Source organism: Podarcis muralis, chromosome 11 (genome assembly GCF_964188315.1).
Source record: "Podarcis muralis chromosome 11, rPodMur119.hap1.1, whole genome shotgun sequence".
Classification (NCBI taxonomy): domain Eukaryota; kingdom Metazoa; phylum Chordata; class Lepidosauria; order Squamata; family Lacertidae; genus Podarcis; species Podarcis muralis.
The window spans coordinates 21,397,583-21,415,312 of record NC_135665.1 but is presented as its reverse complement, the minus strand read 5'-3'; the positions used below and the strand labels follow the sequence as shown (position 1 = coordinate 21,415,312).

Genomic DNA, 17,730 nt, shown 5'->3' with positions numbered 1-17,730 from the left:
AGAGCTACTCTTAGGCACTGAGCATGTCTGCTGCATTTTATTTTATATTTTTAGCTTTTTACTTGAATAGCAATAGCACATCAGAAACAGTTTAGGGGGTGTTCACACATTACGTTCAACAAGTATGCAATCTGTGTACAAAACAGTTGAGCTGCACACAAGTATTCACATCTAACGTTCAAAAAGTAAAGAATCTTTGTTCATGTGTACTCAAGAACCGAGCTGTACAAATCAGCAAGCACACACTCTTTCACATGTACATGGGTGAAGGCAGCTTTTATCAGTGTCACACGTGAACAAAGCTTTTCAAATGGGGTTTTCTATAAAGTATAGCAAGAAATAGAAGTCCATAGTCTGCTTGAGTATACTGAAATATCCTGTGTTCCTGTGCAGCAAAAATTGACCTCTTTGTGCCTTGTCTGTCCACTATATGGAGAGTTGCCAATATACCGTATTTTTCGCACCATAGGACGCACTTTTTCCCTCCTAAAAAGCAAGGGAAAATGTGTGTGCGTCCTATGGAGCGAATGCAGGGGGGAGGCAGGCGGGAAAAGCCCCCAAGAGCCGCACACAAGCTCCGTGCGCTCTTGCGGGCTTTTCCACAGGAGGGAGAAGGGACTGACTGGCCGCATCAGTCCCTTCTCCCACCTCCCAGGAAAGCCAGGAGAAGCCGTGCAGCCCTTTTAAAGTGCACGCGGCTTCTGCCGGTTTTGCGGGAGGTGGGGGAATTCCCCCACCTCCCAGAAAAGCCAGGAGAAGCCGCGCAGCCCCTTTAAAGAGCTCACGGCTTCTGCGGGCTTTTGCGAGAGGTGAGGGAATCCCCCCACCTCCCAGGAAAGCCAGAAGAAGCCGTGCAGCCCTTTTAAAGTGCGTGCGGCTTCTGCCGGTTTTGCGGGAGGTGGGGGAATTCCCCCACCTCCCAGAAAAGCCAGGAAAGCCCTGCGCAGCATCTCCCGGCAAGGAGAGGCTGCGCGGGGCTAAAGGGGAAGGCAAAACAGCGAGCGGGATCCATCCCGCTCGCTGCCTTGCCTTCTTCCATAGCCGTGCGCAACCTCTCCGCAAGGAGAGGCTGCGCGGGGCTAAAGGGGAAGGCAAAACAGCGAGCGGGATCCATCCCGCTCGCTGCCTTGCCTTCTTCCATAGCCGCGCGCAACCCCTCCGCAAGGAGAGGCTGCGCGGGACTAAAGGGGAAGGCAAAACAGCGAGCGGGATCCATCCCGCTTGCTGCCTTGCCTTCTTCCATAGCTGCGCGCAACCCCTCCGCAAGGAGAGGCTGCATGGGGCTATGGCTTCTTTAGCCCTGTGCAGCGTCTCCCGGCAAGGAGAGGCTGCATGGGGCTAAAGGGGAAGCCAAAACTTGGCTTGCTCCATAGCTGCTCGCAACCCCTCCGGCAGGGAGAGGTTGTGCGCACCCTGTACGCTGCTCTTTGGGGCTGGGGGGGGAAAAGATTTTTCTCTTGATTTCCCCCCCTAAAAACTGGGTGCGCCCTATGGTCCGGTGCGCCCTATGGTGCGAAAAATACGGTAGCACACATAATTACAATGAATGTAAACATAAAACTAACTGTGTGCTGGCAGGCTGTATGTTCTTGGTTTCTTGCAGTAGATCTTTTTCATACTTGAAATTTCCTATTGATTAAAAAAAAAAAATACAGCATTGCTCACAGAGAAGGCTGTAAGAATGTTTCAGATTTATAGGAGCTGGTATCTTGTTTTGAGAATTCAAAACAATAAAGCATCTTGTGGCCTGTTAAAAAAAACACAAAAATGTTATGAATTGATGAGGTGGACTGTGGTCCGTGAAAACTCATGCCAAAATAGATTTGTTAGTTTTAAAGGGGCCACAAGATGCACTGCTGCTTTTACTACCCTTCTGGAAAAGGATTAAATTTGAAAGCAATTGCATATGGTTCCCTCACTTTGCTATATATAGGTGCATGCAGATTGAGCAAAAGGTTAATTCTTCCCAGCTATTTGTGACCCATCATTATGGGTACCTCAGATTCCATTTAATCCATATTTGTTCTTTTCCCTCTTGTCTTTGCTCCCACACCTTGCTTTATCCGAAGATCACATTTGTATTCCACCTTAATGTTGTAAAAGCACCAAATGCAGCTGTTCATGATAAACAAAACATATAACCCAATCCAATAACAAAACTAAACAAATTTTGAAAACCGACTAAAACAGCAGAAATAGCAACGCTAATGAAATCAACCATCAAGCACCTAAAACATTGGGGAATTCAACATTTTACTCAGTGCCAAAAATGCTGCAGAACTTGTGCCGTTCAGGACTTACTGGGAACAATATTCCATTAATGGGAAGTCACTAGACACTCACTGTCTGTCTGTCTGTCTCACTCACTCTCACTCTCTCTCACACATAGGCTGTACCTCAGGTTACGAACTTAATTTGTTCCAGAAGTCTGTTCTTAACCTGAAACCGTTCTTAACCTGAGGTACCACTTTAGCTAATGGGGCCTCCTGCTGCTTCCTCGCCGCCAGCATGCGATTTCTGTTCTCATCCTGGGGCAACTTTCTTAACCCAAGGTACTACTTCCGGGTTAGCAGAGTTTGTAACCTGAAGTGTTTGTAACCCAAGGTGTTTGTAACCCTAGGTACCACTGTACTCTACAAAGATGATGATAATAATAATTTGTACCCCGCCTATCTGGCTTGGTTTCCCCAGCCACTCTGAGCGGCTCCCAACAGAATATTAAAAACACGATAAAACATCAAACATTAAAAACTTCCCAATACAGGGTTGCCTTCAGATGTCTTCTAAATGTCAGTTGTATTTCCTTGACATCTGGTGGGAGGGCGTTCCACAGGGCTGGCACCACTGCCGAGAAAGCCCTCTGCCTGGTTCCCTGTAACCTCACTTTTTGCAGTGAGGAAATTGCCAGAAGGGACCTCAGAGCCGAACTTCAGTGTGTGGGCTGAACGATGACGGTGGAGACGCTCCTTTAGCTATACTGAGCCAAGGCTGTATATATGGGGAAATCCAGGAAAAGGTCTCACAAGCTGATCTTAAGGAAGAGGCAAACTTCAGGAGCTAAGAGCAAAATCATCATTTTTGCATTGTATCTAGAATCAAACCGTGAGCCAGTGAATATCTTTTCTCCCTAGCCAGATAGCCCCTTCTTAATAATCGTTTGCCCTTTCAAAAAAATGAGATGAAGTGTCTCCAGGCTTTATAAAGGTTATAAGAGGATGTGATACTGCAGACATTTTATCTGAGCATCTCTGCTTATCCTTTTTTTGGTTAACATCCTCTTCAGATATTACTGGCTTGGAGAGGCCACAGGAGTAGAACGGGACGTTGGAGCCACAAATTTAGCCTCGCCTTCAAAGTTGTGCAAATTCTTCCAGTCCCTTGCACGGTGAAGATGAAGTTCTGCAGTGGCCTTTTCTATCTGGAGGCAACTGAGAGCCCTGGAATATTGGGGTTTCCTCATCATGAGTGTGTCTGGTAGAGTCATGTGACTTCTGGGGCAACCCCTCCCACAATGCACCTGTATTGCCTCTCCAAGCCACTAATTCCTGAAAAGTCCTTTAGCAGAGTATGAGTTAAATGCCGATGATCCTTGGAGCGCATTTCTAAATGTAGACATGTTGTGTAAGAAATGCAACACTTTATTTGTATTCTCTTAATAGGATTTCAGAAGCCCATATTGCATGGACTTTGTTCTTTCGGATTTGCTGCCAGGCATGTTTTGAAACACTTTGCAAATAACGATGTGACCAAGTTCAAGGCAATTAAGGTCTGTTAATGCTTCTCCTGGGATATTTTGTGTTCATTGCGAGATGAAGACAAGATTTCTTAATTGCACTTAAGATGCAGACATAAAATACGATTCGTTGTGTCACGTTGACACTTGATTTGATGTTAACTTACGTGTTTTACATACACTGTACGTTTTTGTTTGCTATTAATGTACATTAGAAACGCCTCAATTATACTTTCCTTTTTCTTGTTCTATTTATTTGCAGTAAGTATTTGTCATTTTTCAGCCACAAAGTTTTCGAAGCAATTTACATAATACAACACAATTTGCGTAGTGGCTTACAAACATATTTTAGAGTAGTTGTTTACAGTTCCATTGGGGCAGGCTTGCATTTGTTGATGCTGCCCTTAAAATAAAGGGAATAGGCTCCTGCAGCTCTTTCCACAGTCTTAATGGTCTTTAGAGGATGGGGTTTGTCAACTTCGGTGGCAGTGCTTAAGCTGAGTAATCCAAACTGCATCTTTCCACAAGCAAACACATAAAGTGAATGTGAGGGATAACAGCGAAAACAGCCATAGCGAAATGTTTTTAATATTTCATAGGATTCCTCCCCCATCCCTATTAAAGCATACCTATCTTTTCCTTGTGTTAGGTGCGGTTTGCAAAACCAGTTTACCCGGGACAAACTTTGCAAACAGAGATGTGGAAGGAAGGAAACAGGATTCATCTTCAGACCAAGGTCAGTAGGGCGAAACCAAGATTTGTGGCAGTTAAAACAAAACATTACCCTAGAATGGATCTCTTTCTGTGTGCATAAATCCCATTCATTTCAGTGGGGATTGAGTGGGTGAAATTGTATGCAGCTAACATATAGTTCCCCCGTCTCCCCGGAGAGTATCTGTAAACATCCCATGACAAATAACTACACTTGTGTCTCTCCATAGTGGTGCATGCTCTGGTTATCTCCCACTTGGACTACTGCAATGCACTCTATGTGGGGTTACCTTTGAAGGTCACCCGGAAACTAATCCAGAATGTGGCAGCTAGACTGGTGACTGGGAGTGGCTGCCGAGACCATATAACACTGGTCCTGAAAGACCTACATTGGCTCCCAGTATGTTTCCGAGCACAATTCAAAGTGTTGGTGCTGACCTTTAAAGCCCTGAACAGCATCGGTCCTGTATACCTGAAGGAGCGTCTCCACCCCCATCATCCAGCCTGGACGCTGAGGTCCAGCGCCGAGGGCATTCTGGCGGTTCCCTCACTGCTAGAAGTGAGGTTACAGGGAACCAAGCTGAGTGCCTTCTCGGTAGTGGCGCCCGCCCTGTGGAACGCCCTCTCATCTGATGTCAAGGAAATAAACAACTATCTGACTTTTAGAAGACATCTGAAGGCAGCTCTGTTTAGGGAAGTTTTTAATGTTTGATGTTTTATTGCATTTTTAATATTCTGTTGGGAGCCACCCAGAGTGGCTGGGGAAACCCAGCCACATGGGCGGGATATAAATATTATTATTATCATCATCATCATCATCATCATCATCATCATCATCATCTTGTCCTTTACCTCAGGCAGTAAAGGGTCTTGGACAGACTAGGGAAACCAGGTGTATTTACGGCTAATGATTGAGTCTGCTGACGACAAGGATAATATTGGACTCAGGAGTCTTTGGAAGTGGAGTCAGTGTAATTTACCATTTATAGTGTCTGCCAAGACCCATGTTTCAAACTCCACTCAGCCATGAAGCTCACCCAATGACCTTGGGCCAGTCACCTTCCTCCAGTGTAACCTACCTCACAAGGTTGTTGTGACAGAAACCTTGTACGCCACCTCGTGCTCCTTGCAGGAAATACATGCTGTCACAAATTGGGTGTGGAAGTGGGAAGTTAGTTCTATACTAAAGTTGCCTGGGAACATGCGCAGGTAAGGGCTAGGAGCATAAGAAGCTACATCTATCAGCTTGGACTGTTTGTCTACCTAGTCTGGTATTATCTCATCTGCCAGCATCTCTCCAGGTGGAGGTCTTTCCTATCATCCGCAACCTGTTCCTTTTAAACTAAGATCCCAGGCATTCAACCTGGGACCTTCTGAATGCAAGCGTTGTGCTTGGCCCCTGAGCCACAGTCCATCACTTGTCCTCACAGGACTTCAGAATAGCTATTCCACTTCCTTTGCCCCCGATACTTTTTTTCTTGTAAAAACAAGTTTGAGGGTTCTGGAAATCAGAATTAGAATAGCTGTTCCAAACCTCAGTTCAGTTTGCTCAATCTCTTCCAGCCCACATGCATGCTACTATTTTTTAAGGCAAACTTTGTTGGCATCTTTGAAAATGCATATAAAGAGAGGTTTTGATAATGCTGTTGACCTTGAGTCTCTTGGCGTCTCTTCCCCAGTCTTTGTGGTTCTATAATCTGTTTTTGGAAATCATTTGTGTTCCCTTAATTTCATAAAAGACCCAGAGTGGTAGATAAACTGAAAAAAGGCGATTGCCCCCGAGCTTTAAAAGTAAATAAAGATGTAAAAAGCAGCAAACAACATTTTCTTTCTTCCTATCCTTTTTTTTTAATAGAGCCAATTAAATAGCAGCAGCTTGTTAAACACTGGCAGCTTGCCCTCAATGTTTATTCATACACAGTATGTTTGGCTAAAACGTGAAGCCCTTTCATTGACAAGTCTGTATTTAATATTTGAAATGATTGGAACTGATTATTTCCTCTCTGCTCTTGTGGCTTTTTAACCCACCGGAACATTGTCACTGATTGTTCTTAGGTTTTCTTTCATTAAGCCATACTTGATTTTATGAAAGGATGCAAGCAGAATCGTTCTGGCTTTAGGATAGTTTGCTTAATTACGGTATTTCTATTTCAACCCTTCCTTTCCTTTGCTAGATTTGACCTGTGCAATTTAAGATGCAAAGAAGATCTTTAAATTGTTATAATATAGCTATTGTTCTGTTTATAATTTTTATGTTCAGACTTTTCAGACACGCACTGGTGCTGTAGAAATTGCTTATATTTGATTTTCTTTTTCCAGGTCAAAGAGACAGGGGAGGTTGCAATTGGAGGAGCTTATGTCGATCTCACCTCATCCTCTGAACAGCCTTCAGCTAAGGTAGGGAAAGTGTGAAAGTGTGAGTCATTGCTTTGTATGATGAATTCAAGAACAGTTTATATGCTACACTGAATAATGAAAATGAGTTGGATAGAAATCTAGTCACGCTTAGAGTAGACACATTAAAACTGATGGGACTTAAGTTAGTCATGAAAATGGTGATAATAGCAGCAAACCTTTGCATTATGACCCAAATCCTCCACCCTCCCAGAAAACAATTTCTGTGACGTATTTAACTCCAGCCAATTTCCATTCATTTGTTTAATTTTGCATAAATCCTGGCTTTGCAAGTCATCAGGAGAGGAATTTGGTTTATACAAACCACTGAGGTCACTCTCCCTAACCTGACCTCTAAAGATAGTGCTCCTCAGCTGTCCCCTGTAGACCTATCAGTTTGCGGAAGACATTGCCGCCACAGATGTTCAATTCCATATTTCAAGTCAACATGGCTTCTGTTGTAAACGAAAGCAGAGGATTCTCAAGTAAATCCAGTAGTATTAGACTCCTGTTCACTTGTTTAATTGATTGGTTGGATGGGAGGATGTTTGAGTTGGAAGGTTTGAGTGTTTGCGTGGAAGTAACTAAAATATGCCTAAAATATCATCTCGGCCCTTGTGTACCCAGCTGTGTTCTGCAGGAGAAGGCATCTTGCCAATACCATTTCATCAGGAGCTTGATTCTACATGATGTAGAAATTGGGCCTATTAGCATTTTGGCAGGGGGGAATTGGAGCTTTTAAGTGTCTACCCTTTTGAATGTCCTCCTGTTACCTATTATTATTATTATTATTATTATTATTATTATTATTATTATTATTTTATTTATTACATTTATGCAGTGCTTTATACAAAAATATATCAAAGCGGCTTACATGTCAGACAGGAGCTGTCTTTCCTATCTTTTCAGCCTTCCTTTTCCCAACCAGCCATTTAAGTGGAGTTTTTTTATCCCAGTCTGTTTCTGCTTAAAACTGAGCTTGTTTACATATGCTTTTTACCATTGATGTTTTTGTTGCTGAATTGCTTGGAGATGTTTTGTGAATAGTGGTTTATAAATGGAATCACTTTTGCATAGCTTAGCTGAATGAAGGCTTTAATTGTAGTAACACGTGGCTGTGAAGTATTTCTACCAGGAAATCCTGCTAGAGCAGTTTCCCGTAATCTTTCATCTAGAAACCTGTCATTTGCCCCTTAAAACCTTCCACCTTTGTATCAAAAAGAGCAGGAGCATATTGAGCTCTTTTTCGAGATGGGGAACACGCTACCTGGGGCCTATAACGCCACAGAGAAGGGCCACAAAATATCCTGTAAAGAAGGAAGCTAGAATTCTCTCTATCTGTGCATGCAGTAATGAATCACAGGATATGGGTTTGCATGTGAAATCCCACAATGGCCATATCTCTTTGTATACATTAGGTAGTAGGACTCAAGAGTGACCTTGTGTTTGGAGAAATTGGTCGTCGCATCAAAGAGCTTGGCAGTGAGCTGGTGAAGAAAGTAAACGCCATATTTCAGTGGAACATCACTAAGGACGGAAAGACTGCAGTGCAGTGGAGTAAGTCGCAAGTTTAATTAATTTACGGAATGCCTTATTGCGTCATCTAATGAAGCGAGAAACCTTATGTGGTTCTAAGCCCTGCTAGACAAAAGGAATATGGCAACCAAGGAAGCTTCACTTTCTAATAAAGTGAAGGTATATTTTATTACAGTAGGGCTTGTGGCATTGAAAACAAGACTTTAGCATCTTGTCACCTTAGAGCAGGTGTGCAATGAGGTTGCTATGCAAAGAGTTGAAGTCCTAGTTCAGATATATCACAAAAGGACACTATCCCTCAGTGACAATATTCACACAGGGGGTCATGCTGCATCAATTTGTTGCAAAAGTTACAGTGGTGATGTGTGTACTTTTGACAGTCAAAAGCACTATAGACATTCTGAAAATTCTCATTTATTTCCCCCCTCCTCCTCTCTTCTGTGGATAATGTTTTCCTTTTCATATTTGTCACTGTAAGACATCGGCTTATTGCTCCGTTTGCAAGCAGACGTAATCTACAAAGCAGTTGGACGTGGAAACAATAGATAATACTTTCTGTTTTGAGTAAGACACATCCATGTCTACAGAAATATTCATTTAAGGCTCCACTGGTCTTCATCTCGGTTTGGAAACTGAATCCTGAGTATTTAGATCTGACTCAATCCTATAATGGGCTGTTAACAATGAATTAGATCTCAGTAGATTGGATTAAATCCCAGTTCTCACATTATGCCCGCCCCCTCCTGCATGTGGGAGGATCACGCTAATGCTTCTTTGGCCTGGCGGTAAATAGCATTTGATGATCATCATGTAAATGCCCTCTTATACTTTCTGTCGTCATTATCCTCTGTTCTGATCACTCTGTTGTGCTAGGATACATAATATGCTATCCCCAGTGGCAGCTGTGTTTTTATGTATGACTGTTCCACATTCGTATTTATGTATGGTGTTCGCTGTTGATGCTAAAAGTGCTGTGATGAAAAAACAAAGTACATGAAACATGCATGCCTTGAAAGCCTCTGCTCTTCTGTGCCAATGTCTTTCCTGATCATAGTTCATATTCATATATATATATATATACATATATATATATTTGCTTTCGTAGATTTTCACGGGTACAGGAATGCAGGTTTTGGTGTCCTCGGGTGTCTTCCCGTGTAAAAGATGGGGTGTCTAGGCGACGTTTCGACGAGGTCTCACTCGTCATCTTCAGGCTGGTGCTTTCGGCTTCTTGTTACTGGAACAGAGCAGGATCTCAGTGTTTGAGTTCCTATAAATACTGTTGAGGAGGTGTGTTGTATAGCCTCCGATGTTCTGGGCAGAGAGGAAGTTCCCAGGCTAGTGTGCCTTTTCTTCTTTTGTTCCTTAATTACTTGAGGGATATCTTGAGTGATTTCTTGAGTGATATCCTGAGTACCACTTAGGTGGGTCATTAGGTGTGGATTAGTTGCTAAGGCCTTTGTGTCTTGACCTCTTGAACTTTGTGAAGAGTTTTTCTGAGAAGATGGCTGTACTGAAATTAGTTGTGCTCTGGCTTGGCTTCGTGTATAGGGGCGAGCTGTGGTTTTGTGGCCTGTGCCAGCCAGATCTGTGTAGGGATTGCAGGGGGGTGCAGCATCCGGAGGTGCCACCATGGTTTGGCTACTGGATGGTGTCTGTAATTTATCTGTGGAGAGGGTCTGGGTTTGGATCTGGTGTGGTTGATTGGTGATGGCGTTCTGTGTGCCTCTGGCTCTGGTGTCAGTTTTTGTGAGGAGGGCTAATTTCCAGATGTCTGGCAAGCGGGATGTGTCGTCACGCTTGTTCATGTTGTGAGGGTGTTTTTCTATCTCGATGGCTTCCATGATTATTCTCTTGTGGTGATGTTCCATGATTATTCTCTTGTGGTGATGTTCCATGTTGTGGTGATGTTCCACTATCTACCGGAAAAAAACACACACCAACCGCTACTTACATGCACAATCACACCACCACCCTGCACAAATAAACTCCGTAGCCAAGACTCTCATCTCCAGAACCAAACGCCTGGCTGACAAAGACCACCTGACAACTGAGTTACATAATCTCTCAAATGTGTTAATTGCCAATGGATACCAGCAAAACAGGGTTATGAAGCTAATCCAAAAAGAAACACCCCCCCAAAAACCAAGACACAGAAGAAAACAATGGCATGGCCCTCCTTCCTTATATCAAGGGCACTACAGATAAAATTAGCAAAATCCTCCATAAACACAATATCAAAACAGCCTTTTGCACCAACCAAAAAATAGCCAATATCCTCAGAAACCCCAAGGATAAAATCCAGTTGGAAAACCAAGGGGTCTATGAAATACCCTGCAAAGTCTGCCCAGCCACGTACATTGGACAAACAAACAGACGAATAAATGCACGTATTGCAGAACACAAGAATGCCGTCAAAAAAGAAGAAAAAACTTCCTCTCTTTTCCAACACATGAAAGAAACAGGACACGAAATTAATTTTGCAGATTCCAAATTGCTCTTTAACATGGAACATCACCACAAGAGAATAATCATGGAAGCCATCGAGATAGAAAAACACCCTCACAACATGAACAAGCGTGACGACACATCCCGCTTGCCAGACATCTGGAAATTAGCCCTCCCCACAAAAACTGACACCAGAGCCAGAGGCACACAGAACGCCATCACCAATCAACCACACCAGATCCAAACCCAGACCCTCTCCACAGATAAATTACAGACACCATCCAGTAGCCAAACCATGGTGGCACCTCCGGATGCTGCACCCCCCTGCAATCCCTACACAGATCTGGCTGGCACAGGCCACAAAACCACAGCTCGCCCCTATACACGAAGCCAAGCCAGAGCACAACTAATTTCAGTACAGCCATCTTCTCAGAAAAACTCTTCACAAAGTTCAAGAGGTCAAGACACAAAGGCCTTAGCAACTAATCCACACCTAATGACCCACCTAAGTGGTACTCAGGATATCACTCAAGAAATCACTCAAGATATCCCTCAAGTAATTAAGGAACAAAAGAAGAAAAGGCACACTAGCCTGGGAACTTCCTCTCTGCCCAGAACATCGGAGGCTATACAACACACCTCCTCAACAGTATTTATAGGAACTCAAACACTGAGATCCTGCTCTGTTCCAGTAACAAGAAGCCGAAAGCACCAGCCTGAAGATGACGAGTGAGACCTCGTCGAAACGTCGCCTAGACACCCCATCTTTTACACGGGAAGACACCCGAGGACACCAAAACCTGCATATATATATATATATATATATGCTTTCGTAGATTTTCACGGGTATAGGAATGCGAGCTGTGGTTTTGTGGCCTGTGCCAGCCAGATCTGTGTAGGGATTGCAGGGGGGTGCAGCATCCGGAGGTGCCACCATGGTTTGGCTACTGGATGGTGTCTGTAATTTATCTGTGGAGAGGGTCTGGGTTTGGGTCTGGTGTGGTTGATTGGTGATGGCGTTCTGTGTGCCTCTGGATCTGGTGTCAGTTTTTGTGGGGAGGGCTAATTTCCAGATGTCTGGCAAGCGGGATGTGTCGTCACGCTTGTTCATGTTGTGAAACACCCCCCAAAAACCAAGACACAGAAGAAAACAATGGCATGGCCCTCCTTCCTTATATCAAGGGCACTACAGATAAAATTAGCAAAATCCTCCATAAACACAATATCAAAACAGCCTTTTGCGCCAACCAAAAAATAGCCAATATCCTCAGAAACCCCAAGGATAAAATCCAGTTGGAAAACCAAGGGGTCTATGAAATACCCTGCAAAGTCTGCCCAGCCACGTACATTGGACAAACAAACAGACGAATAAATGCACGTATCGCAGAACACAAGAATGCCGTCAAAAAAGAAGAAAAAACTTCCTCTCTTTTCCAACACATGAAAGAAACAGGACACGAAATTAATTTTACAGATTCCAAATTGCTCTCTAACATGGAACATCACCACAAGAGAATAATCATGGAAGCCATCGAGATAGAGAAACACCCTCACAACATGAACAAGCGTGACGACACATCCCGCTTGCCAGACATCTGGAAATTAGCCCTCCCCACAAAAACTGACACCAGATCCAGAGGCACACAGAACGCCATCACCAATCAACCACACCAGACCCAAACCCAGACCCTCTCCACAGATAAATTACAGACACCATCCAGTAGCCAAACCATGGTGGCACCTCCGGATGCTGCACCCCCCTGCAATCCCTACACAGATCTGGCTGGCACAGGCCACAAAACCACAGCTCGCCCCTATACACGAAGCCAAGCCAGAGCACAACTAAGTGCAGTACAGCCATCTTCTCAGAAAAACTCTTCACAAAGTTCAAGAGGTCAAGACACAAAGGCTTTAGCAACTAATCCACACCTAATGACCCACCTAAGTGGTACTCAGGATATCACTCAAGAAATCACTCAAGATACCCCTCAAGCAATTAAGGAACAAAAGAAGAAAAGGCACACTAGCCTGGGAACTTCCTCTCTGCCCAGAACACTGGAGGCTATACACCACACCTCCTCAACAGTATTTATAGGAACTCAAACACTGAGATCCTGCTCTGTTCCAGTAACAAGAAGCCAAAAGCACCAGCCTGAAGATGACGAGTGAGACCTCGTCGAAACGTCGCCTAGACACCCCAACTTTTACACGGGAAGACACCCGAGGACACCAAAACCTGCATATATATATATATATATATATATATATATATATATATATATATATGAGGCTGAATCAATGAGTTTGAGTGATTGACCTCTGTTGCAAAGCAGCGGTGGGGAACCTGTTTGTCTCCATGGGTCAGATCCTGATCAGGATCGCCTCATGGCCCAGATGAGCACAGCCACTCACTTCTCCATCATGTGATGTCATTATGACATTATGTGATTGACAGGTGGGTGGCTTCCACCACCACGCCAGCTATAGGGAGCCCTGAGGCTTCTCCTGTTTGTGTGCAAGTTGGAGAAGTATCGAGGCTCCCTCAGCTGGGGGGCAGGATGCCTTCTGAGGCAGCAGAGCTGTTCAGCTGGGGGGGGGGGCAAGAGACCTCTTCCACCCCCCAGCTGAGCAGTTCAGCGAAGCCCCAATGCTCCTTGGCTCGCAATTGAGACCGAGATGCATTGGGACTCGCTCACCGTGTAGGGCTAGGTCATGTATCTTGGAAGAAGCAGCCAAGACAAATTCCAGTCATCGTGATATATCAGCATATATTGGTTGCTGAGGTGTGTTTTTTTAAGAAACCCCTAAAATTGTTTCCTAAAATTTCCCCCTGGGCATCACTTCTGCCTTTGAAATCCCAGTAATGTCTGGGAAATCCCAAACGTATAGCAGCCCTAACTAAACTAAATAATCAGAGGGTGAGTTGTATTAACGACAGCAGTAATTTGCTTAGCTATTTCCCCTGCTGGACTTCCAAGATGAGACATGAATCCCAAACTCATAAGGCAAGATTCACTGAAAACCCTACCTACAAGCCATAAATGAAAGATACCAAGATTAATTTAAGTACAGAAACAAAATCATTAAATTTCAAATCTCCATATAAGGATTTATTTGGTTGACCCAAAAGAAAAATGAATTTTGTCCATATAGCTAAGTCAGTCTCTCTCTCTCTCTCTCTCCCTCCCTCTCTCTCTCTCTCTCTATATATATATATACATACACACACACACACACACACACACACACACACACAGAGGAAACTTGAGAGAAAGTAGTTGGTACAAAGTCTTCTAAAAGTTCTGAAAAATATCAAAACTAATCTTTAAGAATAATCAAGAATACCTTTTTTTGAACATCTTCTATGTCAGAGAGCCATCAAAAGTAAAGAGCATTGGGATTTTCCTTCCCTTAACACTAAGAACGAAGCAGAAAGATCCCTGTTTTCTTATCTCTTTCCTTCCATTTTCAAACCCGAAACCTCGTACGCTGAAGCCATCTAGGTCAGCAACTCTCATGGGGCAGTGGAAGAAGAAAACAGCTGCAGACTGTGGTTATTCAGTGCTTCATTGTATAAGCAAGCACTGCTGGGCACATTTAGGCTTGATATAAGCAACATTCAGGCATTCTGCTCATGTGTGAAAACCCACATGCAAGTAGGGGACGAGCATGCGAAGCAGTTTCGCGCCCTCTGCAGTCTTCCATCTCATGGATGGTGAAGGTCTGAACTGTGGAACCTCTTGTGGAGACTCTGTAATTATTTAGAACTCAGATTATTGTGTGGGGAATGTCTCCCTGAGCAGAGGAAGTCTTCACCTCCATGAGTTGAAAGGCTAGGGACAGGAGACGCTTGTTGCGCTCGTCCCCATTCACCATGCTTGCAAGTAGATTTTACTTGTGACCATAACACTTGACTATGGCTGCCGATTGTTCAAGACATTCTATATGCCTAACTTCCAGCCTGAGCTTCAGGTGAGTATTCGTATAGCAACCATACATTCCTGTCACTCTTCCTTTTATGTAGCCTTGGATAACCTCTTCAAAAGGTTATAATGTACTGGGACTCTTTTGACGGACAAATGGCAGCTTGTTGTTGTTGTTTAGTCGTTTAGTCATGTCTGACTCTTCATGACCCCATGGACCAGAGCACGCCAGGCACTCCTGTCTTCCACTGCCTCCTGCAGTTTGGTCAAACTCATGCTGGTAGCTTCAAGAACACTGTCCAGCCATCTCGTCCTCTGTTGTCCCCTTCTCCTTGTGCCCTCAATCTTTCCCAACATTAGGGTTTTTTCCAGGGAGTCTTCTCTTCTCATGAGGTGGCCAAAGTATTGGAGCCTCAGCTTCAGGATCTGTCCTTCCAGTGAGCACTCAGGGCTGATTTCCTTCAGAATGGAGAGGTTTGGTCTTCTTGCAGTCCATGGGACTCTCAAGAGTCTCCTCCAGCACCATAATTGAAAAGTATCAATTCTTCGGTGATCAGCCTTCTTTATGGTCCAGCTCTCACTTCCATACATCACCACTGGGAAAACCATAGCTTTAACTATACAGACCTTTGTTGGCAAGGTGATGTCTCTGCAGCTAGATCTATTTTAATCTAGCCTTATCGTTGAACCTGCTTCACCCCCTCCAATCTGACTAGGTTCCAATTAGGGCTGGGCGATGTATAGATACATCGTCCAAAATTGGTTTGAAGTGTACATTGTGGTAATGGTTTCATTGTATTCAACATGGTCACATATTGCGAATCATGATGTGTGCGCATGCGCTATGTAAAAAACTGTGATATGGGAAAAACTGCAGAGCTAGCCATCGCTTCATTCATGATTCCTGCCGCCCCTTTGCTCTGTAAAAATGTGTCTGTTTTAGAACCCTAAGCAGTAGCAGTTGCCAGGACAGTACCCTGTTTGCCTCTACATAGCTCCATCCTTATTTCAGACATTGGTATATCGTGATATTTAGCTGGTGGCATATCACAGTGTTGAAAACCAGACATCGCTCAGCCCCAATTCCGATATGCCTGGTGTTTTCCACTAGGAAGGACAAGGATAATAATAAAATCTCACAAGCTTTTTGTTAACATTGATGATGTTGGACTTTGATTCTCCTGGGATCTGCTTTGAAACTTTGCTGCTAAATTTTAGCCAGCGGTGCCTTTGCTTTGACGGCTGCCTTTGTTCTCCTGGCCTACCTGCTAGGCCTCTTCCCATTGATAAATCCACGGGGCTCCTGTGCCTGCCTTGGCACTCCATTTTTTGGCTTGTCGCTTCTCCCTTGTTGTCTTTCTTCTCTGGTGCAATCTGCCACGGCTGCTGTTGACAGCACTAGCAGCCTTCTGGACCCCTGCAGCTCATAGCCGTTGTGGGTGACGGCCGAATCTCTGGTGTCTTCAACTGATGTCCTTGGGCTGAATGTCAGAGGAATAAATGACGGGAAGCAGCCCTTAAGGAAATGATTTGCAGTTCTGGTTGACACGGCCAATAATTTTATTCTTCCCAAATTCACAAGTGCCAAAAAAGCTTTTATTGCTTTGTGCAATTGACTAGAACCTCCTCTCTTGTATCATTCCTTATCATGCCAGCCTCTTCATTTCGTTACCATCCCTCAGCAGCTGGCACACGTGAACCGGAATTAATACTTGCGTTGGAAGTGGAAATTCTTCAGCATAAATGCAGAAGAACAACAATAAGAATTCCTTTTATACACTGCATGGAATGCATTTGAGATCTTATCAAGACAATTCATTGTTTCCCTCCCCCATCATCATCATCATCAACAACAACACCAACAATTTATTTATACCTCGCCCATCTGGCTGGGTTTCCCCAGCTGCTTTGGGTGGCTTCCAACAAAAAACTTCCAACATTAAAAACTTCCCTAAAGAGGGCTGCCTTCAGATGTCTTCTAAATGTCAGATAGTTGTTTATCTCTTTGACATCTGATGGAAGGGCGTTCCACAGGGCGGGCGCCACTACCGAGAAGGCCCTTTGCCTGCTTCCCTGTAACTTCGCTTCTCGCAGTGAGGGAACTGCCAAAAGGCCCTTGGAGCTGGACCTCAGTGTCCGGGTTGAACGATGGGGGTGGAGACGCTCCTTCAGGTATACTGGGCCGAGGCCATTTAAATCAGAGACCATTTAAATCAGTGACTTATTTCTCTAATGGTAAACTGGTCTTTACCAAAAGGCCTCCTTCGTGGTAATGAAAGCAAGACTATTTAGCATTTATATTGTATACCCTCCAAAATTTCTCCAATGTAAACAGGGACGTCCTAGTCAACAACAGCAGCAACAACAACGATGTTGATGATGTTATTTATACCCTTCCTATTTGATTGGCTTACCCCAGCCACTCTGGGCATCTTCCAACATATATAAAAACATAGTAAGACATTAAACATTTTTAAGAAACTTCACTATACAGGGTTGCCTTCAGATGTCTTCTAAAGGTTATATAGTTACTTATCAATCAGGGATTGGTAACTCCATACTCTCCAACATATCTCCAATGACAACAGGGACACCCTACCATATCCTCTAGCATTTATCTGTTGAAAATAGGCACGTCCTAAGGAAAAGCAGGACATTCCGGGGTCAAATTAGAAACCGGGACGACTTCTGTAAATCCGGGACCATCCCTGGAAAATAGGGACACTTGGAGGGTCTGATATTGTGCTTTAGATGTATTCAAGGCGCTGTGCATGCCTACTCTCAAGTAAGTCCCAACAAGACCTGCTTTTAGGTAAGTCTGTATATAGGATTACAGCTTCATTTGTACAACAGCCCTGTATGGTTAGCTAATGCTATGTTAATTTACAAATGGCTGGCAGAAAGGAAAGTGGCTCATCTAGTGAGTTTTTGGGTGAATTGAAATTTGAACCAAGCAGTTATCCAGTATACCATTAAATGGTTTAT

At 43.9% G+C, this 17,730-nt stretch overlaps 1 protein-coding gene across 1 annotated transcript in view; it reads left to right on the top strand.

Annotated features, from left to right (window-relative positions):
* Positions 1-17,730, top strand: part of HSD17B4 (hydroxysteroid 17-beta dehydrogenase 4) — a 77,074-nt gene that overhangs the window by 53,677 nt on the left and 5,667 nt on the right. The window contains exons 19-22 of the mRNA XM_028748601.2: positions 3,660-3,766; positions 4,383-4,469; positions 6,764-6,841; positions 8,257-8,395. Of these exons, the coding sequence (XP_028604434.2) occupies positions 3,660-3,766; positions 4,383-4,469; positions 6,764-6,841; positions 8,257-8,395 (411 nt within the window). The remainder of the gene's footprint in view (positions 1-3,659; positions 3,767-4,382; positions 4,470-6,763; positions 6,842-8,256; positions 8,396-17,730) is intronic.